The 24566-nt window shown below is 39.8% G+C and overlaps 1 protein-coding gene and 1 non-coding gene across 18 annotated transcripts in view; one reads left to right on the top strand and one right to left on the bottom strand.

Moving 5' to 3' along the window:
* The window catches only part of TTC3 (tetratricopeptide repeat domain 3), a 139316-nt gene that overhangs the window by 26034 nt on the left and 88716 nt on the right, over positions 1-24566 (top strand). For 15 of the 17 annotated variants that reach the window (XM_027099442.1, XM_027098521.1, XM_027098368.1 and 12 more), the window contains 7 exons: positions 6639-6693; positions 15716-15878; positions 16828-16873; positions 17687-17807; positions 18557-18620; positions 20777-20837; positions 23856-23940. In XM_027099442.1, coding sequence (XP_026955243.1) covers positions 15746-15878; positions 16828-16873; positions 17687-17807; positions 18557-18620; positions 20777-20837; positions 23856-23940 — 510 coding nt within the window. In that variant the 5' untranslated portion in view covers positions 6639-6693; positions 15716-15745. Of the gene's footprint in view, positions 1-6638; positions 6694-15715; positions 15879-16827; positions 16874-17686; positions 17808-18556; positions 18621-20776; positions 20838-23839; positions 23941-24566 lie in introns of all 17 variants that reach the window. The other 2 variants (XM_027099593.1, XM_027099525.1) reach the window with 2 other exon arrangements.
* On the bottom strand, positions 12018-12090 carry TRNAG-CCC (transfer RNA glycine (anticodon CCC)). The gene has a single exon. It is a non-coding gene; the product is annotated as a tRNA-Gly (tRNA).

Raw genomic sequence — 24566 nt, 5'->3', positions numbered from 1 at the left:
GAACCTTGGGGAGTAATATTGTTACTTCTTTGTGGTCTGCTCAGGCCCTGAAAGTGATGATTTACGATAGGGGGAGAAGTAATTCTTTTGTGGTATTCAAAGTTCTTACATACTTATATGTTGTGGTTTGAGAGAGTCAGTTAATGGCATCTCTTTCCCCTCCCAAGTCCAGAATTAGCTAAGAGATGGAAGCAGAAGACAATTGGTGATGCAGTCTCGCCTCCATTACTAACACAGTTGTTGGAGAACTGGGTCTTAAGTCTGATAGCCAAGTGACTTATTATTAGTTCACCCATGTCACAGACAGAACCAGGTAACAGGGGCCCTTGTGAACTTTAAGCTTGGAGGAGAAGGGCATCTGGTGTTATGTTGCTGTTTAAGATAAGGTCCCAAAGAAAGAAAAGGAAGAGGCTAAGCCCCATATGATTGATGCCTCTCCCCCACCATTAGATAAGTTATTATTCCCTCGGGGAAAAGTTAGGTTTAGGGAGAGGAGAGAGCTCACTAGTGATTAATCTAGCAAATCCACATGGAAGCTAGAGGAGGGGGAAATAAGTGTTTTTTCATAACATAATTTAGGGCAAAATGTAACATATTGTATGTGAGGAACTAGATAGGGGTAGGGACTGGAGAAATACACTTTCCCATGTAACATGTAATAAATTGGAGCATCTATGCTAGAGCTCTGTTTCTTACCCTCTGTCCAGTACACTTACTACTGGGTTGCATCTCTGGGGTTTTCCTGTTTTCATAGATGTACTGTGCAGGGTACTGCTGCTGCTGAAGTCAGGCCTGCCCTCCAGAGTGTTTGGACCCTGGGCTACAGTGACTTGGGTGAGCAGTAACGCGATGTAATTTACTCCGCCCACTTTGCTTTCATAGACGAATGTGGTCAAATGCTAGTAAATACGAAAATGTTAATATACGTTTATATATTAATAAATATACTTAAAACGTGATTATAATTATAATAGCAATATAATATTATGTATTATAGGTATTATAGTATTGTTTATTATAATAAATAACATTAAACACTGGTATGTTAGAAATGAGCAAAAACAGGCATAGCCCCTGTGTTCTAGACAGTGGACCAGCAGTGTGGGAAGGAGCACGTTGCATTCCAAGTTTGGTTCATGTTCTGCCAAAGCGAGCACAGCATGTTGCGTTCGTGGAATTACTAGTGTGTCTGAATACAGAGAAGGAGGGGGAGAGGTTGTCAGGGGCTAGACCAAGGAGGGTTTTGTAGGCTACAGTCCAAGTTCTGATTGAATTAATTGGGCACTGGGCTTTTAGAAGCCCCCCAGGTAGTACTAATGTGCAGCCAGGTTTGAGACCCGCTAGTCTAGAGAGGGCAGGGTCGAGATTAGAAGAGGAAGTAGGACCGAGCTTTGAGGGACACAAACAGTGGCCAATTAGAGAAGGATGAACCTGCACGGGAGACTTTTACGAGGTGGCCAGAGAGGTAGGAGGAAAGTCAGTGTGGGATCATGGAAGCAAGTGAAAGAGTAGCTAGCACTGCCTGTTGCTGAGAAGCCATTTGGAATTTGGATTTAGTTCTATGGATCTCTTTTACCATAGGGAGAGCAGTCAGTGGGAAGCTTGGAACAGACGCTGGGCTGGAGTGGGTTGAGAAATGAGGGTGAGGAAATGGAGCCAGCTAGCATAGGCAGCCGTTACAGGTGTTCTGGGAGAGAGGCAGTGAGGAACAGAAGAGGTTTGCCATTGCATTAAGATGTTTTTTGGCTGCACATAGCAAAAGTCTCTTATTCAGCTGGTTTAAATGGTGAAGAAAACTTACCTTATTCAAGAGTTCCAGAAGAAGGTGATTCTAAGGTTGTGTGTTTATGTCATCAAAGACCTAGGTTTTTTTTTTTCCAGCCCCACTGTATGACTTGGACCTCAAGCTGCCCCCTCAGGATGGCGGGATGGTTACTGTAATTCAGATACCACACTGGACGTTACAGCCTCCAGCAGAAGGATGACTGTTGTAATCTTCAAAACTAAAACCTTAGTACATACACTGAGAAATGTATAGTTCATAAGTGTACAGGTTGAATTTTCAGAAACCAAACGACCATAACTAGCACCCAGATCACAACCCCAGTAACCCAGAAGTCACCCTTGTTCCTCCTTCTGTCACTACCCGCTTCCTCCCCCCAGGATAACTCCTGTCCTGACTTCTGACACCATAGGTTAGTTTTGCCTGCTTTTGTGCAATATAAACAGAGTCATGTGGTATGTGCTCTTTTATGTCTGGTTTTCAGCATTGTGTTTGAGATCCATATTGTTGCATGTAGTTGTAAAGTGTTCATCTATTGCATGAATATACCACATTTTATCCATTCTCTTGTTGATGGGCATTTGGGTAGTTCCTAGTACTTGACTTAGATAGTGTCATTGTGAACACATGTCTTCATTTCTGTTAAGTATATAATGAAGGAGTGGCACTGCTGGGACAGGAGGGTGTGCTTATGTTCAGCTGTAGCACACTGAACATAAGCACACCCGTGGTTGTATCGTTTTACACTCCTGCCAGCAGCATATGAGAGTTTTAGTTCCACATCCTCACTAACACTTCTTATTTTGTGTCATTTCATTTTGACATTCTGCTGGGTGTGTAGTGATACAGTGCTGTGATTTTAATTTGCATTTCCTTAAGTTGATTTAGCAGATTTAAGTTGAACATTTTTCACATGCTTATTGACCGTTCAGATATTCTCTTTTGTGAAGTGCCTGTTTGAATCTTCAGTCTTCTGCTATTTTTTTTTCTTTTGAGTTGAATGTCTTATTCATCAGTAGGAGGTTTTTTTAAAAAAATTCTGGATATGAGTCATTGGTCAAATATACGTATTACAAACGCCTTCTGACACTCTGTGGCTTGCCTTTTTGCTCTTTATGTTTTCTTTTCGCAAGTGGAAGTAGTAATTTTAACCTAGTACAATTTATCAATTTTTTCCTTTGTGGTAAGCACTTTCTGTGTTCTGATTATAATCTTTGCCTACTCTACAAAATGTTCTTTGTTCTTCTAAAAGCTTGATTTTTAAACTTTGGTCTTTAAATCTACTGTTCATTTGGAGTTGGTTTTTGTATTGTATGAGGTAGGGTTCAAGGTTCATATGAATGTCCAGTTGACCCAGCCCCATTTTTTTTCCTTCTTTTTCTTTTTTCTTGGGCCCAAGACCGCCCCCCACGCCAGGGCCAGCCTCGGTGGGGCTGCTATCCCAGGGCAAGCGAGCAGGGCTCCCACTGCAGACCTGGCTCTGAGGGACCAGGCCAGAATAGGGCCCTCCCCACACCCCGACTCCCACACCAGGCTCCTCGGAGAGCCTGTGAGTGGGGATCAGTCCGCTTCTCACCTCTCTGCACTCCTGGCGTTGCCTGCAGCTAATTCTGCTTCCCAGAATCCCCTACTCTGAGCTCCCACCACAGTGAACCCACCTCCTTAAACCTGCCCGTCCGTTGCTTCTTGGGCTGCTTTTCTGGAGCCCCGTCCCCTGGGTCTGGTCCTCTCCCCCAGTACTGCCTCTGGCCCTGAGACTTCCAAAGCCAGCTCTGATGAGACAGCCTTATTTCTCTTTGCTGCCCCGAATCCGTCAGCATTGCCCTTGGAGACCGACAGGCCTCTGCCCTCGCCTCCAGCCCTCGCAGGTCCTCAGGCCCCCAACCCAGGAACTCTTCCCATCCCTACGCCCTCCTCTCTTTACCTCTGTGGCCTCTGCTGTCACCCCTCCCCTCTGCTTGCTTGCCCCCCTTTCGGCCCCAGACCCTGTGCACTGCCTGTCCCCTCTACCTGGGACGCTCTTCCCTGGTATCACAGGGCTCCCTCCCTCCCTTTATTTGAGTTTCAGCACAAATATCACCTCCTTCTAGAAGCCTGCCCTGACCCTTCTTCCTGAAAATTCACTCTCTCCACCTCAGTAGTCTTCACGTGGCTTAGAAATCACTTAGTTATTCTCATATTGTCTTGTCTCCCCATTAGAATGTCAGTCCCAAGAGGGCAGGGCCGTGTCCAGCTTGTCCACATTGTGTCCATAACACAGTGCCCGGCATGTAGTAGATGCACAAGAAATGGGTGGATGGATGGGGAGGGGGAGGGGAGGAGGAAGCCTTTTTAGCTTCTCCACTTGCTCGCAGCCCCCCACCCTCTTTGTGCTGCTGCCTCTGCTCTGCCTCAGGCATGTAGATGTGGAGGACACATTTATTCATTCATCCATTCACTCATTCTTTGAACGTATAACCAGTGAGCATCTCTACATAGCAGGCTCTGCACTAGTTGTAGGGGTACCGAAGAGACCCCCTTCAGCCGACCCAGCCCCATTTTTTAAGAGTATGTTTTCTCCATGCACTGCAGTGTCACCTTTGTCATATAGATCAGGTGACTGTGTGTAAGGATCTGTTTCTGATTTCTATATCCTATTCTGTTTGTTAGATCATCTATCTTTAGATAGCTTTTTATTTTTTATTAAAAGAAAAGTATATTTGGCCTTTTAGTAGGTATTGCTATCTGGTAGGGTAAGTTACCTAGTTTTGTTCTTCTTTGTAATCTTTTTATTTATTTATTTTTTTGTAATCTCTTTTTAAGAGTGATAAGTCCCTTCAGGTCTGGGTCACATGACTACCCCTAAACCTGTCAATGGAAAGGAGAGTAGGATTGCCATGATTGGTTTAAACTAATAAGGAATTATCTCTAAATCTTGTAGTAGTGAGGTAGAGCCTCACGATGGAAGTCTAGTAATCAGGTAGAGGAGGGGATAGCTGCTGGGTAGATTACCAGCAGTGTTTGCTTAGGGTTTAAGATTTATTTTTTTATTTGCTTTTTAAAGATGAGAGAGATCTGAGCATATTAAAAGTTGATAGGAAGTTGCACAACAACGTGAATGTACTTAATGCCACTGAACTTTACATTTGAAATGGTTCAAATGGTAAATTGTATGTTACGTACATTTCACCACAATAAAAAAAATCGATGGGGTAGATTCTTGAGAAGGAATGGGTAATTTTACAGGTGAGAGAAGGGATAATTGATATTGTAAGGATGGATAGTTTTATGGCACAAGTGGAGAAATTGCCCATATAAGGAAGAAGACGACTGTTTGTTTTTTTTTTTTTGCGGTACGCGGGCCTCTCACTGCTGTGGCCTCTCCCGTTGTGGAGCACAGGCTCCGGACGCGCAGGCTCAGCGGCCATGGCTCACGGGCCCAGCCGCTCCGTGGCATGTGGGATCTTTCTGGACCAGGGCACGAACCCGTGTCCCCTGCATCGGCAGGCGGACTCTCAACCACTGCACCACCAAGGAAGCCCAGAAGAAGACACTTACTGTGAAAGAGAAAAGGCAGGGCCAGATGTGGGTTTGTCTTTAAGTTTGGTTGTAGAAAATTGAGAGAGTTCTCTTTGATGTCTCCAGTTTACTCATTGAAATAGAAGCAGAGCTCATCTGCTGAGAGAAAGGGGAGTTGGAAGTTTGAGGAAAGGACGTAAGATTTGAAAGGATCATTTTACAAAGTTAGAGAATGATTTGGTCTGAAATAATTGGTTAACAGTGTTGAAGGCCCCTTTGGGTTGTTGGAATCCTGCGTAGTAGTCCTACCTGTGTGCTCTGCTGTGTAATTTTCTCCAGCAGTACTTGGCTCCCTAGATGCAGTCATGGAGAAAGCAGGAAGCAGCGTTGATCCAGTGTTGGGTTTTGCCATAGAGCAAGATGTAAACATAGGGACAAAGAAGTATAAAGAAGTTGTATGCATGGGAATATGCAACGATGAACCAACCAATCTTAAGCTAGATAAATAAGGAAGTTAAAAAAAAAAGAGAAAGTGGGTAAGTCAGTGCGTTGGGCACCCTGAGGAGATAGTAGGAATAGTTGGACAAGTAAGATAGAAGGAGCTAGGTTATGGGGGAAAGAGTGGGATGCCTGAATTGGTGATTTTGGGCTTTGAACAGTTTTGAGTGGTGATAAAGTTCCCTGGGAGGGCGGTGGTGGGTGGCTGAGCTGGGGTAGAGGAGGAGGTCATTGAATGTAAGGAAGCCAGGAAGCTGAGGCTAGGTGTTAGACCTTAGTACTTGACAGTTTACAAAGCACTGTGCTTTAGCATAGTATCTGAAAACAGGAAGAACACAGTTATTAGCCTCATTTTACAGAGGAGAAAGTGGCCCCAGAGAGGTTAATAACTTCTTAACAGCCCCAGTGAGCATTAGTGATGGAGTTGGACTTAATCCCCATCTCATATCCCAACTTTCAGGCTTTGTCCACTCTAGCTTAGCCGATGTGTTGTGTAAAAGATCTGGAAGTTTTATTTTTCGAGATCAGAAGTCTTGCTGACTTGCAAAAATAGTACCAAAAAAAACCGTACAAAGAATAACAAGAAGTTAGGCATAGGTAAGATGTAAGTAGTTGTGTGCAGGAAGTACTCTGGAATATTAAAAGTAGCTGTTCCTGGGTAATTGTGATTGTGACTCTGGGTGACTTTTTCCCTTTGTTTTACTTTTCTGTATTTTCCAAATTTCCTATAATGGACATATATTATGTGGATTAAAAAAATTAAAAACTAGATTATATATGGAAAATTATAGTCTAAATAGATATACAATATATAATGCCTTTAGTTTGAATATTTCCTCTTTTTTTTTTTTTTTTTTAGAAATGCACTTGGTGATGGAAAGAGAGCTATTATTCTGAAGAACAATTGGACAAAGGTAGGTTTCTTTCTTATTTACGTTGGACAAATAGTGCCGTACAACTTTGTGAAAAATCTGTTTACAGAATGTAAATCTGTATGTAAAAATGCTAGATAAAATTAGGCAGAGCTCAGGAATGTGGCAGGGGAATCTTCATTTCCATGATCAGAGAGGAGATGCAGCCCAGCAGTAAGGGCCACATGTGTCTGAGGAGGACAGCAGTCCCTAGGGGCCGTGAGCATCCCTTATGGTTGAGGTAACAGCATCCACAAGTTCTGGATGGATTAAGGACCTGGCTGTGGAAAATGAGACTTAAAACCCAGAAGGAGCTGTAGGAGACTAGCTTTATAGCCTTGAGCTGGGAAAGGATTTCTTAAATAATGTACATGCACAGGTCAGTGAAGGAAAAAACTCTGATGAATTCGACTATCTCAAACTTAAAAATTTTTGTATGTCAGGACACCATGAAGGAAATAATTTGGGAGGAGATAGTTTGTCATATATAGAACATATATAACTGATAGGATTTATATTCAGAATATGCAAAGAACAAAGATAATAAGAAACCCAGTAGAAAACAGGCCAATGAAATAAACAAGCATTTCAGAGATGAGGAAACCTGAATGGGTGATAGAAAAAGGTATATTCTGTTTCCTAGTAATTAAAACTGTAAAGAGATAGAAACCTAATAGAGAGAGCCTAATAGCCTCCAAGCAGACCCACATGTACACCCACAAGTGAAAAACAATGTGATGTTGAGTCCTTCAGATGAGCAAAAGTTAGAGATCGATAGTCCTAAGTATCAGTAGTGTGCTTATTAACAGGACCTCTTAATAAACCAGTGGGATGTGAATTTGTCATAGCCCACTTGGAGAGCACTACGATGTGCGTATGCCGTGATTGATTCCAAGGGTGTGTACCCCACAAGCATTCTTGCATATGTGCACCTGGTGAGATGGACAAGATTGGTCACTGTGGTATTGTTTTAATGGCACAGAACTGCAGATAACCTAAGTATACATTAATAAAGCAGTGGATGAGGATGGTTCTTTCGCTTGATCAAAGTTATTACTAGGCTCTATCTGACCAGCCTCCTGTCTTTAACACCTGTTATTTCTCCCACCTCACTCCTGCTGCTCTCTCCCTTGTTCACTCTGTTGGCCCGTTGGCCTCCTCACTGTTCTTACACATGCCAGGTCCACTCCCAGTCTGTACTTGCTCTTCCCTCTGCCTAGAATTAGAGTGCCTTTCCCCAGAGCCTGAGCTAGCTCTCTTATTTCCTTTCATTGTTCACTGAAAGTTCTCTTCTCAGTGAAACCTTCCCTGACCACATTACTAAAATGCAAAACCCGCCCCTTCCTAGACATCTGCTATTTTTCTTTGCTTTACTTTTTTTTCCTCTTAGCGTTTATCATTATTGAACATATGATATATGTTATTTAAGTTGTGTTGCTTTTTGTATGTGCTCCAGTACATTGTGAGCTCCCTGAGGACAGGTTTTTTGGTTGGTTGGTTCACTTCTGAATCTGGACTGCCTGACGGGCTGCCTGGCACATAGCAAGCACTCATAGTCAGTATTTGTTGATTTAATAAATGAGTTGAATGAATGGGTTGAAATGAGTTAACTGGCTTACCAATATTTATAGATTTTAAAAAGTGTTTACATATTTGTTTATAAACCAGAGTGAATAGAATCATAGGATTTCAGAGCCCCCAAATTGTGATTCAGATGGCCTAGGAGTGTATTAGAGTCTGGGGATTATAAAATTCTCCAGGTGGACTTCTGCCTCCAAATATTGGAGTCACTTTTAAATGCCTCAGTTATAGATGAAGAAATTGAGTCCCAGAAGGGGTAAAGTGACTTTTACAAGGTGTCATTGCAAGTGAAAGACAAAATAGAATTGAGAATCCAGCACTGGATATGCTTCTGTTTGAAGGTGGTGAGCTTGTTGCCATTTTCATCGTGAGTTGCTGTTGTACTTGAAACATAATCTCTGCTGATCATTGGGCAGGTGCTGTATAAATTAATTTATGGAACGAATGGATGATAGAGTTCATAATACTGAAACCTAGACCATGATACTGGTTTTCCAGGGATAACTTTTGCTATTTCAATCTATTATCAACTTAGAAAAAGTATACTAAACTTTCTTTTTTTGTTTTTTTTAAATGGCTTTATTTTATCCCAGTTATTAAATAATAATTCAGCAGGGTATAATATTCTTTGCAGATGTTTGAGTCTACATTCTTTTGACTTTTTTTGCCACTGTTGACAAGTCTGCTATTTTTCCTTTGTAAGTAATCTTTTCTTTTCCTGGGTGTTTTAAAGATCTTCTCGCTGTCTTTAACGTTTGGCCATTTCATCACAATGTGTCTGAGGAATTTTCTCTAAATTCATCGTAATTGGGATAGCTTGGCTTCTAAAATCCGAGGATTCATGTCTTTCAGCACTTCTGGAAAATTTTCACCCTTAATCATTTGAATATTGCCTCCTTCCCAGTTTATTCTTTTGAAACGTCCATTAGATATACACAGTACATATGCTATCTTTCATATATCTTAAATTCAAAACTTTCTTAATTACATTGAGGCCTTTATGTAAAATGTTTATTCCTGGCTTAACTTATCAAACATAAAATATTCACTCTTTTTTTTTTTAAGACTTTATTTTCTTTAGAGCAGTTTTAGGTTCACAGCAAAATTAAGAGGAAGGTCCAGAGATTTCCTGTAAATTCCCTGCCCCCATGCTTGCATAGTCTCCCGCATTATCAGCATCCCCCAATAGGGCTATACATTTGTGAAAACTGATGAACCTACGTGGACGCATCATAATCACCCAAAGTCCATAGTTTGTCTTAGGGTTCACTCCCTAAGTGTTCCATGTTTTATGGGTTTGGATAAATGTATAGTGACATGTATTCCACCATTATGGTTCATATAGAGTATTTTCACTGCCCTGACATCCTCTGATCCATCCTTCCCCCCAGACTCCTGGCAACCGTTGATCTTTTTACTGTCTCCATAGTTTTACCTTTTCCAGAATGTCCTATAGTTGGAATCATACAATGTATAGCCTTCTCAGATTGGCTTCTTTCACTTAGTAATATGCAGTTAAGGTTCCTGCATGTCTTTTCATGGCTTGATAGCTATTTCTTTTTAGCACTGAAAAATATTACATTGTCTGGATATACTGCAGTTTATTTATACATTCACCTACTGAAGGACATCTTGATTGTTTCCAAGGTTTGGCAATTACGAGTAAAGCTGCTATAAACAGCTACGTGCAGGTTTTTGTGTGGACATACATTTTCAACTCCTTTGGGTAAATACCAAGGAGTGCGGTTGCTGGATCATATGATCAGAATATGTTTAGTTTTTTAGGAAACCGCCAAACCTTCCAAAGTGGCTACACCATTTGCACTTCCACCAGCAATGAATGAGAGTTCATGTTGCTCCACCTCCTGCCAACATTTGGCATGGTCAGTGTCCTGAATTTTGGCTGTTCTTTTTTTAAAAAAATTATTTATTTATTTATTTTTGGCTGCGTTGGGTCTTCATTGCTGCGTGAGGGCTTTTCTCTAGTTGCGGCGAGCGGGGGCTACTCTTCGTTGCAGTGCATGGGCTTCTCATTGTGGTGGCTTCTCGTTGCAGAGCACAGGCCCTAGGCGCATGGGCTTCAGTAGTTGTGGCACGCGGGCTCAGTAGTTGTGGCTCACGGGCTCTAGAGCACAGGCTCAGTAGTTGTGGTGCACGGGCTTAGTTGCTCCGCGGCATGTGGGATCTTCAGGACCAGGGCTCGAACCCGTGTCCCCTGCATTGGCAGGCGGATTCTTAACCACTGCGCCACCAGGGAAGCCCTTGGCTGTTCTAATAGATGTGTAGTGGTATCTTATTGTTTTAATTTGCATTTCCCAGATGACATATGATGTGGAGCATCTTTTCATGTGCTTATTTGCCACTGTGTATCTTTTTTTTTCTTTCTTTTTAAATTAAAAAAAATATTTTTGGCCGCATTGGGTCTTCGTTGCTGCGTGTGGGCTTTCTCTAGTTGTGACAAGTGGGGGCTGCACTTCGTTGTGGTGCATGGGCTTCTCCTTGCGGTGGCTTCTCTTGTTGCGGAGCCTGGCACGCAGGCTCAGTAGTTGTGGCACGCGAGGCATGTGGGATCTTCCTGGACCAGGGATCAAACCCGTGTACCCTGCATTGGCAGGTGGATTCTTATCCACTGCGCCACCAGGGAAGTTCTGTGTATCTTCTTTGATGAGGTGTCTGTTAAGGTCTTTGGTTCATTTTTTAATTGGTTGTTTTCTTAGTGTTGAGTTTTAAGAGTTCTTTGTATATTTTGGATAACAGTCCTTTATCAGGTGTATTTTTTGCAAATATTTTCTCCTGGACTGGGGCTTGCCTTCTCATTTTCTTGACATTTCTTTCACAGAGCATAAGTTTTAATTTTAATTAAGTACAGCTTATCAATGATTTCTTTCATGGATCATGCCTTTGGTGTATTTAAAAAGTCATCACCATACTCAAGATCATCTAGGTTTTCCTCTATGCTATCCTCTAGGAGTTTTAGGTCTGTGATCTATTTTGAGTTAATTTTTGTCGAGGGCTTTAGGACTGGATTCATTTTTTAAATTAGTTAATTAATTTTCATTTTTGGCTGTGTTGGGTCTTCGTTGTGTCATGCGGGCTCTTCGTTGAGGCGTGTGGGCTTCTCTCTAGTTGTGGTGTGTGGGTTTTCTCTCTCTAGTTGAGGCGCACAAGCTCAGCAGTTGCGGCACGCAGGCTTAGTTGCCCTGCGGCATGTGGGGTCTTAGTTCCTCAACCAGGGATCAAACCCGTCCGCTGCATTGGAAGGCGGATTCCTTACCACTGGACCACCAAGGAAGTCCCTGGATTCGTTTTTTTGCATGTAGATGTCCAGTTCCAGTATCATTTGTTGAAAAGACTGTCTTTGCTCCATTGTATGGCCTTTGTCCTTTGTCAAAGATCAGTTGACTATATTTATGTGGGTTCACTCATTTTTTTAAATTGAGATTTTTTTGATGGTTGCAAAAGTATTTGTGTAGATGAAAAACACAACTCTTAGTAAGTATTCAGAAAATTTGGTAACTATATATTGAGCTCATTTATCATTTTATTTTACCAGAAAGGAATGCTCATTGAAGGATATTTTAAACTTCAAAAACAAAAGTAGACTCTGCAAGATGCATTCTTTACTTTTATTTATTTTTTAATTTTTGAATAGACATTTTTAAATTAATTAATTAATTAATTAATTTGCCTGCGTTGGGTCTTAGTTGTGGCACATGGGATCTTTAGTTCTGGCTTGAGGGATCTAGTTCCCTGACCAGGGATCTAACCTGGGCCCCCTGCATTGGGAGTGCAGAGTCTTAACCACTGGACCACCAGGGAAGTCCCCATTCTTTTATGAGTTCCTTCATGAATCTGAGTCTATTGAGTCATTCCTCTAGGATATAAGCCTGTATAGGAAGATACTCTGTAGATTTCTGTGTGAGGGTAGACCATTTTTTCTTCCTTCTTTCCAGGTAGAGAAGACTGGTACAGTGTCAGCTGTCATAGACATACTTTAATTTTTTAAATGATTTATTTTTTATTTTCATTATTTTTTTTATTGAGGTATACTGATTTACAATGTTATATAAGTCCTACACGTACTTTTAGGCTTAAGAGAGGGTGAGTCATTGTATCCCAAAGAGTGAGAATTTTTACAGTATAGTCAACAGATATTTGTTGACATTTACAAGTGCATTATCTTTTGATGTTATACAGGATACAAACCTCACAAATGTCCTCAAGAACTTTTTAATATTCAGGAGTGTATTAGAATTCTTTTGTTTGGGAGTGACAAAACCTAACTCATAAGTAGAAGAGGGAATTTATTGGTTCATGTAATCAAAAAGTCTAGGGGGTCAGCTTCAGGCATGGTCAGATCCAGATCTGTACACATTTTTCTTTCTGTTTCTCAGTGGTGCTTCCCTGTTAGCATCGTTTTTAATCTTTTTTCTCTTTTTGCTCTGTCTGTTTCATTTTACCTAGATTCTATTGCTCTGTCCTCACATTGACTGGTCTTTTTCTTCTGCTATGTCTAATCTGCCTTTTCCATCTAATTTTTTTTTCATCTAAATGCTATAGCAGTCACCTCTAGAATTGCAGATTGAGTATTTCTTATATATTTCATGTCTTTTCTTAATATGTTCAGTTTTTCCCTTAGCTTCTGGAACATATGAAATATATTTATAACTGTTTTAATGTCCTTGTCTACTAATTCTATCATCTGTGTCATTTCTGGATTGTTTTCAACTGATTGATTTTTTTTCTCTTCATTATAGATCACATTTTCTGTCTTTGCATACCTAGTAGTTTTTGATTGGTTGCCAGAGATGGTTAATTTTACCTTGTTTGGTACTAATATTTTTGTATTTCTGTAAATACTTTTGAGTTTCATTTTGGGATGTATTAAAGTTACTTGGAAGCAGATTCTTTGGAGTGTTGTTTTAAGCTTTGTTGGGTGATATCTTAGCGGTATTTGGTCTAGGGCTAATTTTTTCTGCACAACTGAGGCAACTCTTTTGAGTACTTAATACTCCATGAATTAGGATGTTTTCTGCATTGGTCAGTGGGAACAGGAATTATTCCTTGCCCTGTGTCAGTGCTGACTACTGTTCCCTTTTAGTCTTTCAAGTGGTTCTTTCCCTGGCTCTGGTAATTGCCCCACATGCATGTACTGATTGATACTCAGCTGAAGACTCAAGGGAGACCCTCTGAAGATCTCTGGAGTTCTCTGTCCAGCTCTCTCCTCTCTGGTCCTCTGCCCTGTGAACTTGAGCTGCCTTGGCTTTCCTGGACTCCTGGCTCTGTCTTCACTGAGACTGTGGTCTCTCCCTGGGTTCCTTCTCCGTGTGCTATGGCTTAGAATCTCTCCTTAAGTAAGCTGGAGCAATCATAGGGCTTTCTGTGTTTCTCATCTCTCAGGGATCACTCTCTTTTGTTGCCCGATGTCCAGTGTCTTGCAAACCTTCGTTTCATGTATTTTGTCCTCGTTTGTTTTAAGCAAGAGGGTATATCCAATCCCTGTTACTCTGTCTTGACCACAAGTGGTAATTAGAGCATAGGCTCTCTTGGCTTCATTTTGTAAAAGTGATATCCTAATAACTGATATCCTAGTAACTGTAGTGGAGAGAGAGCCTCTGTTAGCATTTATGTAGTATGACTGTGGAATGCCTCAGACCGATCCTGGTTGAGCCATGTACCCACCTGTGGATCAATTACTGTGACCTGGGAAGTGGTGCATTTGGATTGACCAGTCTCCTGGGTCACAGCTATGCTTCTACCCTGCCAGCCATTGTTGAGCCGGGGGCACTAGTGGGGTCATTACTGTGTGGAGTAGGACATGGTGGCACACAAGAGGAGGGGATGCTAGTCAGATGAACTGTATATGTGATAGAGAATGAGATAATGTCAGAGAAGAGCAAAACTTTCTATGTAATTGGGTTCAAGAAACTTTCTGAGATACCTTTAATTTAAGCTTCATTCAGACAACTTCAGCAGAGAGATCTGAATAAACTCCTTTCTCAACTGATAGAAGTTACACTGGGTTTTACGGAGTTTAGGGAAAAGGACCCAGTAAAAGATGAGAAAGGTGAGTGGAAAAGAGAAAGAAATGAAGCGTTTTTTACAAATTTAGCAGGTAAGGTTTATAATCTCTCATAATTTCCTACGCTGTGATTATTTTTTAATGCAGTTATTTAAACTTTGAAGTTGATATAGGCTTAGCGGATAGAATTTTGGTCCTGTAGCGTATCTGTGAGAACTCTTTATCTTATGCCTTTGGAGGAAAAGCAGAGTTTAACCAAACGCAATCTGAATTGGGATCTTTGATCTGAGCCTAAGGAGCCTGGCTAAGAAATGCCCTGGAACAGGTTGGGTTAGTGCACCACAGTAGGATCATATATGCTCTGAACCTGCATAAACAGAGGTCCTTTGGTTGTTTCTGGCTTCTTTTAGTGAAAGTTGCATCTTTCTTAAACGGATCACTTATTTCTGATTTCATATTTTCTCGTAGAATCAGAATGTTCTTTGTAAAATGTGTAGTAAAAAGGAAAGAGCTCTGGACCTGGAGTCCTAAGATACAAGTTCTTTGGTTTGTCTCTAAATAAATGCGGCATTAGGCCAGTTTCTAGCCACTTCTTAAATGGAGATACTGTGCCTAAAATGGGAGTTTGGTTTGGGAGTAGCTACAGGAGGGGTTGGCTGAGTTAGCCCCAGGTTTGGTAATATTAGCTTTCTAGATTAAAATGTTCATGCCTGATATAGAAGATTTCCCAAAATGCATAAATGGGACCAGCCAGAACTATGGTTCTGTAGCAATAAAACAAGCAACCTGATCATTGGAATTGAGTAAATCAGTGGTTTTCAGATCTTTTCTTAAAGCCAAGAACTCTATACTTAGAGGTAAAATAATTAAAAGCTGATTAAGAAAGATGGAATTAATAGCTGCACCCCTTATCTGTGCCCATGCTCTTCAGCAGGGCTGGAAAACTACTGTACAGGCTGATTGTTCCTCCCAGCTCTAAAACTCTTTTGACTTCAGAAGTGTAGGCAGTGTAATGACTTAGAGACTATTACTGCCTAAAAGTATTTTGAAAAAAATTAAGTTATTTATAATGCATCATTTTTATACTTAATTTGGCATAAGAATAATGTATTTCTTTCTTACGTACAGTAAAGGTTGAATTATTTTCTTTGGGGGAGGTACAAAAATCTCTTAAGCAGAGACACTGATCTCTAGTCAGTTGTTAAAAATTATTATGAATACTATTCGTAGCTTCTCATTTAACTCATTTAGGTGACTTTATTTCCTGAGAGGTATTAACATTTTTATTTATTTTATTGATAGGATCCTAATGTAACATTTTAAGTAACTAATCAGTTTTCAAGCAAAATATTTTTTCCTTATCTATTTTCTTGAACTTAAGCATATTTTTGAGAAAAATTTGAATTTATCTTTTTGGAACAGGGTCATTATCGTTATTGTGCTGCTCTTTCTATGCTGGGGGAATATGACTGGGCCCTGCAAGCAAACATAAAAGCTCAAAAACTCTGTAAAAATGACCCTGAGGGAATCAAGGATCTAATTCAGCAGCATGTAAAGTTACAAAAACAAATAGAAGACCTGCAAGGTATTTCACCTAAGATTCTTTTGGTAACACTCGAATTCCCTTTAAAACTTTTGAAGGTGGGTTTCTTGGATTAATGGAGGACCATAAATCAATTCTCAGATGATTTGTACTTCCTTTACGTTATTTCGGTTAACTCAGTTAAGTTTTTCATTTCTATTCATGTAGAATTTTGTTAGTATTGTATTCCAATAGGTAATAATAAATGATTTGTACTTTTTATTTGGAACAGCAACAAATTATTATTTATTCTTCTGTAGAAAAATATACTTTCTTGAAATTTTGAATGAAGTAAAGCCTTTTGAAACAAAGTTTAAGATTTTTTTCTCCATTATTATACTTATTTCCTAAAGAAAAGGCCCTTCAATAGAGTTGTTTGATGTTTTTGCACCAAGTTCGTGGCTAATTCTGTAGCATGCTGAATGTATGTATATACATAGGTACATCATAAATTAGTGTGCAGGCTGGGAATTCCAGATTTTCATTTTACCCTTGTTTTCTCTCCTAAGTCGTTTTGCTTTCCCAGTACCTGAATGCTTTCACTCTATGCTTTCAGCATATAGATCTTTCCTGTTATTTCTTCTTTGGGTAGTTAGTGTCTTATGAAGCTGAGCTGAGCAGTCCTATTTCACTAACAGATGTTGTCATCCAACAGAACATGATTATAAGATTGTGAGCTCCTTGAAGACAGGTACTGTCTCTGATTGAGATTATATATTGCTGCATCTAGTCAATGATCCCATGATAATGAGATGTCAAATAAGGTTTGTGTAACATTTTGTTGATATCATTCTAAAACTAAAAACATCTAGAAGTGTAAAATTGTTTAGGTTTATTTTTCAGTTCCCTAAATTTGATATTCTTACTGTCAGCTTAAAAGAGATGTGAAAATCTTTTAAAGTATGTGTTGCCAGTCCGCTGATTACTATGTGTGTGTGATTCATTTTTGTAGGTCGAACACCAACTAGGAATCCAATTAAAGCCTTCTATGAAAGCAGGTGAGTTAATATCAGATCAGTAGCTGTTACTCGGAATGGTTTTGCTCTGTGAGTTTCAGAATTGCTGTTGGATGCTTTAGTAGATAATAGCAACCACAATAAAGTTGGAGATGGAAGGATGAGAAGAGGTTTTTAAAGTGTTTGTAAGATCAGGCAACCTGTGATTTGCCTGATTGGTTTTGCTTACTGTTTGGCTGAACTCTTTGCATATGTATATATCGGAGATCCATGGCCTAAGCCTATGGGAGAAGAGGCGTGAAATGTTAATTGGATGTTACTGCCCTTGAACGGCACCAGTTTAGCCACGAGGTTCCTGGCAGCAGAGAGCGGGGCTCAGTCTGTGCCTTTTACCCCTCACCTCTGTCCTGGAAACATCTGCTTCCAGCCTCCTGATACCTTTCCAAGGCTAAGACACTTCTGTTAGAAATAGGCAGCAGATAGACTTGAGTGTGCTCATAAGGAAGCAAATAGCAGCCAGGAGTCTACGTTTTTCACTTGGCAGTTAAAATAGATTAAGCTTTTCCCACATGCTTAAATGCCTAAGATATTGAAGCTGTGAAATTTATAACAGCTGTTAAATTAGAAACCAGAATACATTTCTTGAACTGTTCGTAATCTATTTGGAGTTTTTAATACCAAATCTAAAGTCATATTTATGTATGAAACCCAATCTCACAGGTAGAGATTCTTTTTGAAACAATATTACCTTGCTTTCAAGGTAAAAAGGCTGTACTTGCTGAAACCTCTTTGTTTGAAGGATAACTTCTTAAAAATAATTTTTTTAAAATGATTATTTCTTTTATTACCACTCAGGGCCTACATACCTAGTTTATCAGCACCTGCATTTAGTACTTCACTTAACTTTGTGGAGACTGAAAAAAATTCCAGAAAACCTAACCACGAAATGGCAAACGGTGGTAATCAGAATCCAAAGGTAAGCTCAGTTAAAAACTAAAATTAGAATTATTTCAAGTATAGGTAGTCTTATATTTTTACAAATATTTTTGTGATAATGGAAACCAGTATGCACCTCTGAGCCGATAGCCTGGCTCTGTGATCAGTGTCGCAGATGACCTGTGTCTGAGTTTTCCTGAATTGTAGTGTACTCGAAGCTCAGCAGGTATCACCAAGTTCACATTTATATTTCTTTCCAGGGTTTGAGGGGAAAAAAGGGAATTGGTGTTTTCGGGTGATATGTAGTACGCATTGCAGGGAACTTTCCCAACCCGCTGTAAAGTCCTTCTGTTGTTAATAATGAAAGTCTCAAAGAAGCTGTATTCAGTTAGGGAGAGGAGAATAAGGAAAGATGTGATAGTATTAATTCAGTATTTATTGTTCAGTAGTTATCAGTTGTTTTTTTTTTTTTTTTTTTTTTTTTTTTGCGGTACGCGAGCCTCTCACTGTTGTGGCCTCTCCTGTTGCGGAGCACAGGCTCTGGACGCGCTCCGCGGCATGTGGGATCTTCTCAGACCGGGGCACGAACCCGTGTCCCCTGCATCGGCAGGCGGACTCTGAACCACTGCGCCACTGGGGAAGCCCCTATCAGTTTGTTTATTCATTTGGTAAAGCTGAGTATTTTAGGCACTTGGATAAATTCTTTGCTACTCAGTTTTATTATTTAGCTATTGAATTTTTCATGGCTGTATTTTTTTGAAAGTGTCACTAATTTTATTTTCTTGGTAGGTGGCAGATGAAGCTTTGAAGGTAGATGATTGTGACTGTCATCCTGAATTTCTGCCACCATCAAGTGAGTCTTTTTCCCATATGTAAATTGTTGCTGAATTAGCGTAGTGTTGCCTCAACTTCCATGCCCTAAAATTCTCACAAGCCTTATATTTGCTGTTATTCTCCTTTTACTTTACAGTGCTTCTGTGTCGAGAAAATATTGAATGTTTATTTGTAATCAATGCTCAGTCTTTTCATATTGTTTAATAAATTTAATTTTGGAAAACCAAATAAAGGAATGGAGAAGAAAAATGGCGCTCTTCGTGGTCTGCTACCTAATTTCCACTAGGCCAGTGTTTCTCAACTTTTATTTCATCATCTACCCCCACTCCCAGAGCCTTTTTAGACACTTTTTTCCCCTAATTACCCTCCCCTTGAGAAACTTTAATATCACAGATACTGTTTATCTGTTTATGTACTGTATGTACATGTGTGCTTTATATATAAAAACGGATTTTTTTCATCTTCCAATAACCAGTTCTGACTTTCTTGTGGGTGATGTCACCCCTGTTGAGAATGGATGCTTTAGCCTAATACTAGTTTATTTAAATTGTATGTGCTTAGTGCATATGTTTATGCATCTAGAAAATACGCAGACACACAGCCAGACCTTGTCCACTTGGCATCTTTGGGAAATGAAGGGTTCCAGAGAAGTGGACACGCATGCCTCGTTTATTTCTCAGTCTCCGTTTATACTCCCAGCTTTTGAGAGAAATCGTTCTAAGTGGGTTATTCTTCTCTGCCTTTTAAAACAGAGTTTGAGAGAATTCAGCAACTCAAAGTTGTTGTTACACACAGGTTACTTATCTCAAGCTTTCATGTGCTCCTTTCAGAGTTATTGTGGTGAGATTGTTGGCCTTCTAGTTAGTGATCCTGTTGCTCTCTTTTCCTTCCACCTGTTTTTTGGTTCATTTGTTTATTTTTTTCAGTGTTTTTACTTCTGGCAGCCATTTCTGTCTTTTACTTCCTGCAGCTCTATCTTCTCTTAGGCTCCAGTGCTGCGTATCCAACCACTTAACTACTGGTTAGCACTTCAGCACAGTTACAGAGAGGGGGAAACGCAGGTGTTTGTCTTACCTGATGTGACTTTATAGCATGTGAAAAATCTTTGAGAATAAAACTTTTTTTGAAAACAGCTTTTAATTTATTTGTATTTCTTAGGCCATTATTATCAGATAGCACATTTAAATACCATCCATACTTCCGCATCTATATTCAGTCAAAGAAATTGAGGTCCCAGGGTTAGATTAAATAATTTTGCCCTAGGTCACACAGTAGAAATCAAATTAGAACTCTTCTTTCTTTCTAGAAGCCTCTTGTTTTCTGAGGCCATCAGAGCTCAGGCTCTCATCCCCTCCCTAATACATAGGCTCTGACTTGCCTCTGCTATCTCTCCCAAAGCTTCCATCAGAGACACCCAGTCCCTATTGCTGTGCTCTCTTCTACACAACTTTGCACATGTGGCTCCCCTGCCCCAAAGTGTACAGTGGCTCTCTCCTCCTTTCAGTGGGATAAAGGCTGAGCTCGCAGAGCTGGGGAGTCAGAAGCCCTGGGCCTGTAAACACTCATACCAACCTGCCTGGCTTGCAGCCCCTTTCAACCTATCCTTACTTAACTTGCCCAGTCACACAGGTTTACGTAGTGTTTCTTAAAATAAAACTTCATTTGACCCATTCTTTGCAAATCCTACTTGTTCCTTAAAACTAAATACAACTGCTGCATCCCCACTAAGGTGTTTCCCAGCCACTCCAGCTTAAGTGATTTCTCCCTTCTAGGAGTTACAAGAGCAGTTACTATGGAATTAACATTTCAGTAACAATGCATCTTCTTTTCTTCTTAATGGGGATTGTTATTTTATTGGTGAAGTGACTGTCTTTTCTTCCCATCTGATTGTAAACTACCTGAGAACAGGAACTACACCTGCATCTCTTCTATATCTACTATAGGACTAAATGATAATCATCATTATAATTTATCTTTATAATAATTTTATAGCATACATAGAGAAACATCATCAGTAGCTTCTTTTTTTTGGCTTACCTGTTTATAGTTAGACTCACATACAGTGTTGCCTCCTTTGCTTTCTTATTCCAATTTACATTTTTAAAAAATGTTTTACTTTCAAGCTTGTAGATTTTTATGTACAGATTTCAGGAACAAATACTTTTGTATTCACAGGTCAGCCTCCAAAATATAAAGGAAAACAAAAATCCCGAAACAATGAATTGGAGAAGTTCAGGTATGTTTTTTAATGTAAGGGTTTTTTGTTTGTTTGTTCTGTTTCGTTTCTGTAATGCCCTCCTCCCAAGAAAAAAGAAGAAAGAAAATTAAATCTCTTTCTAGTAGTAGCTGCCTTTACACATGTGTACTATGATAAGTAGTAAAAAATCCCTTTCAGATAGCACGGCATGTCTTTATTAGGAGAAGGTCATTTTTGACTAAAGGAGTATTAATCCTGGATGTTAATACTGATTTCTGAAAGTCATATAATACGAGATATATCAGTATTAATTTCTTAAAATTCCAAAATACAGGCTCATAAGAGGAAAAAAGATTCAGATAAGTATAAAGTGACAACTTAGTCTCCCTCCCTGTTTGCTTTGTCTCCCCTCTCTGACTCCCTCCTCTAGTGCCTTGCTTTGGAACCTTGCTGTTAGCAATTTCTTGGCCATCTGGGAACTTAACTTTGCATACACTGGCGTGGGCTATCTGTATATTCATAGGCAAGGATTTACTAATGAACCGACCACTTACAAAATTCGTTCTACCAAACATCCCCCCCAAATTAGCAGTACTAATTGGAGGCTCTTGCCACCAATCTTTAGAGTTAACCCCCATTAGCTACAAAGATATAAATTGATTGCAAAGTGAAATTGTAAATCTTATAACAGATACAGAAATTCATGAAATCAATGAAAGTGGTGCTGGAGAAACTGCAAAGCCATTTTTGCCACAGTTCCACTAGTTTTCAGTTTTCTCTTCATTTCTTAAGGCTGATTCCTTGATAGGTGCTTAAAGGAGAATGATTTGAATATCAAAGCACTAAGATAAATTAGTAAAGCCCTATTTTTAAAAAATGACCGTTTTTTGATGGTGCCTCAAAAGTTAAATACAAAGCAAGGCCATAGTGCCTTTTGTTGTTCTGTTATTTGTTAGAAAAGTCCTGAGTCTTCCTCCTTGCCCCCCTTCCCTCATCATAACAGGAAGCCAAAACCCAATACATGCTCATTCTTTGAATGCACAGTTATAACTTTAACCTGTTGTGTTAAAGATAAATTTATTTTCCTGATATTTTGTTTCTGTTTTCAAACTGAATGCTCTTCTTGATTATGTCTACTTCATGAGGTTATTTAACAGTTAAATGGGACAACCACATAAAATACTTAGAGCAACAGAACATGGTAAATGCTCAATACACTTGAACTATCATTATTATTATTATTATTATTATTATTATTATTTTTTGCGGTACGTGGGCCTCTCACTGTTGTGGTCTCTCCCGTTGCGGAGCACAGGCTCCGGACGCGCAGCCTCAGCGACCATGGCTCACGGGCCCAGCCGCTCCGCGGCATGTGGGATCTTCCCGGACCGGGGCACGAACCCGTGTCCCCTGTATCGGCAGGCGGACTCTCAACCACTGCGCCACCAGGGAAGCCCTGAACTATCATTATTGTTAACACTATAGTTTTCATTGTTGTTGGAACTATTCTGGCCTACAGCTTGCTTTTATCTCTTTCAAAATGCCTTGACTACCTTTCCATATCAGACCATGGAGATCTACATCCTTCATTTTCATGGCTGCAGGATATTTCCTAGTATAGATGCGTGTGAAGGAGAAATTTCTAGAGTGGAACTGCTGTCAAAGGGGATGTGTAATTTTAACTTTGATAGATACTGCCAAATTCTCCTCTCAAAAAATGAGCAGTGTTCACACTCCTACTAAGCTGTGAGAGGGTGTGGTATAGTAAAGATATTTATATATTCGGTCTATGTCCCCAGTTCCTGGCACAGGGCTCCTAGGACCCTTGGAATTTCCTGAATGACGAGAGAGTCTTTCGTTATTTATAATGAGCCCCTTCCTCTCTACTTGAGTTTATACTAATAAAGTGACCCAAGGTTGGGTCCCTACCTTCAGGATTGAGGCTGGTCACCAGAAAAATAAAGTGTGTGGTTGGTTGGAACTTTTCAGCCCCACCCCCGATCTTTGGGGAGAAGAAGGGAGCAAGAAATGGAGTTTAGTCACCAGTGTCCAGTAATTAAATCATTGATGCCTGTGTAATGAAACGTCAGTAAGAACCTCTAAACATAGGGGCCCAGGGAGCTTCTGGTTGGTGGATACATCGAGATGCTGGGGAGATGGTGCACTCTGGGACTGTGTGAAAGGTCTGAGGCACCCCCTTCCCCTACAGCTTCCCATGCATCTTTTCCACTGAGCTGCTCCTGACTTACATCCTTTACAGTAAACTGGTAATGGTAAGTAAAGCGCTTTCCTGAGTTCTGTGAGTTGTCCTAGGGAATAGTTGAACCCAAGGGGTAGTCACGGGAACCCCTGAATTTGTAGTCGGCAGGGCAGAAGTATGGGTAGCCTGGGTACCCCATTGTGGCTGAAGTGAGGGCAGTCTTGTGGGACTGAGCCTTTAACCTGTGGGGCCTGAGTTCGTAACTCCAGAGTTGGTGTCAGAATTGAATTGTTGGACACTCAGTTGGTGTTGGAGAATCGGTGTGGAAAAATGACAGGTATGTGGTGTCAGAAACCCTCACATGTGGTGTCAGAAAACACCACCTGGAGTACCTGAATCTTCCTTACCCTCAACCAGCATTAGGGGTCAGACTTCCTGAAAAGGTTATATCTTATTAACAGATTTTCATAGGAGATGGATCATCTTTGCAGTGTTTTGGGGCACATTTCTTGTTTTATGACTTTGTTGTTACTCATGACTTTAGATTTGTAATAACTTTAGGTAATCAGTGTAAATCCACCAATTTCTTTCTTTCGTTTTTTTTTAAAGCTGTTCTTTTATAACATCTGAATAATCAGTTCATCTGGTCCCCTTTCCCCAGTAAATTTATAGGGATTTTTATTGGATTTAGAAATTAATTTGGAGAGAATTGGCATCTTGGTAATGTTTCTATTTAGGAACTTGTGACTCCCTATTTACTAAGTTTAAAATGACCTTCAGTAAATATTTTTTTATTTATATAATAAGCAGGATTGTTTTATTTTAAAATAATTCAAAACAGTGCTTTTCTCTTTTAGTTCTGGTTCACAAGGGAGTTTACCAGTAGATTTGAAAAACATCTTGGAGAAACAGTTTTCTAAATCCTCCAGAGCTGCACACCAGGTAAAGGCAAAGACTTTTCTAATGGAAAAGCAAACTCTTTGAACATAACATTTTTCACATGAATTAAGTCTAATTGTGTACATCTCTAAAGTTTTTTTTTAATAATTTTAGTTATGAACATATAATTTAATAGATGATTGCTAAGAAACCAAATCGTCACTAATTTAGGTTTTAATTTGGTAAGTGTGTGAACCAGAGATTTAACTAATGGTTAATACTGAATACAAAATTGTTTGTTTCCCATAGATTTAAAAGGAAGAAGCAAGTCTTCCCAAAGTGTTAACTTTTAAGTTAAATATTTTAAGAAGGTTTAAATCATTTTAAAAGGTTTAAGCACCTGCGGTTTTATTACATCTACTATAGAACCATTAAAGAGCAAACTTTTTATTCTTTGAATGATTTATCATATAACTTTGTATATAAAACTCTGTAGTATTTGGTAAGTAATGAAAAATGTACATTAAGGGGGAAGAGATGAATAGGCACAGCACAGAGGATTTTTAGGGCTGTGAAAATCCTCTGTATGATAGTATAAATGATAGATACAGTCATTATACATTTGTCCGAACCTATGGAATGTACAACACAAAGAGTGAACCATAGGGTTCATAGGTAAACTATGGACT

The sequence above is a fragment of the Aethalodelphis obliquidens genome, unplaced genomic scaffold (assembly GCF_003676395.1).
Source record: "Aethalodelphis obliquidens isolate GAN/ISIS:26980383/991018 unplaced genomic scaffold, ASM367639v1 scaffold1, whole genome shotgun sequence".
NCBI lineage: Eukaryota > Metazoa > Chordata > Mammalia > Artiodactyla > Delphinidae > Aethalodelphis > Aethalodelphis obliquidens.
This window is presented reverse-complemented; position numbering and strand designations above follow the sequence as displayed.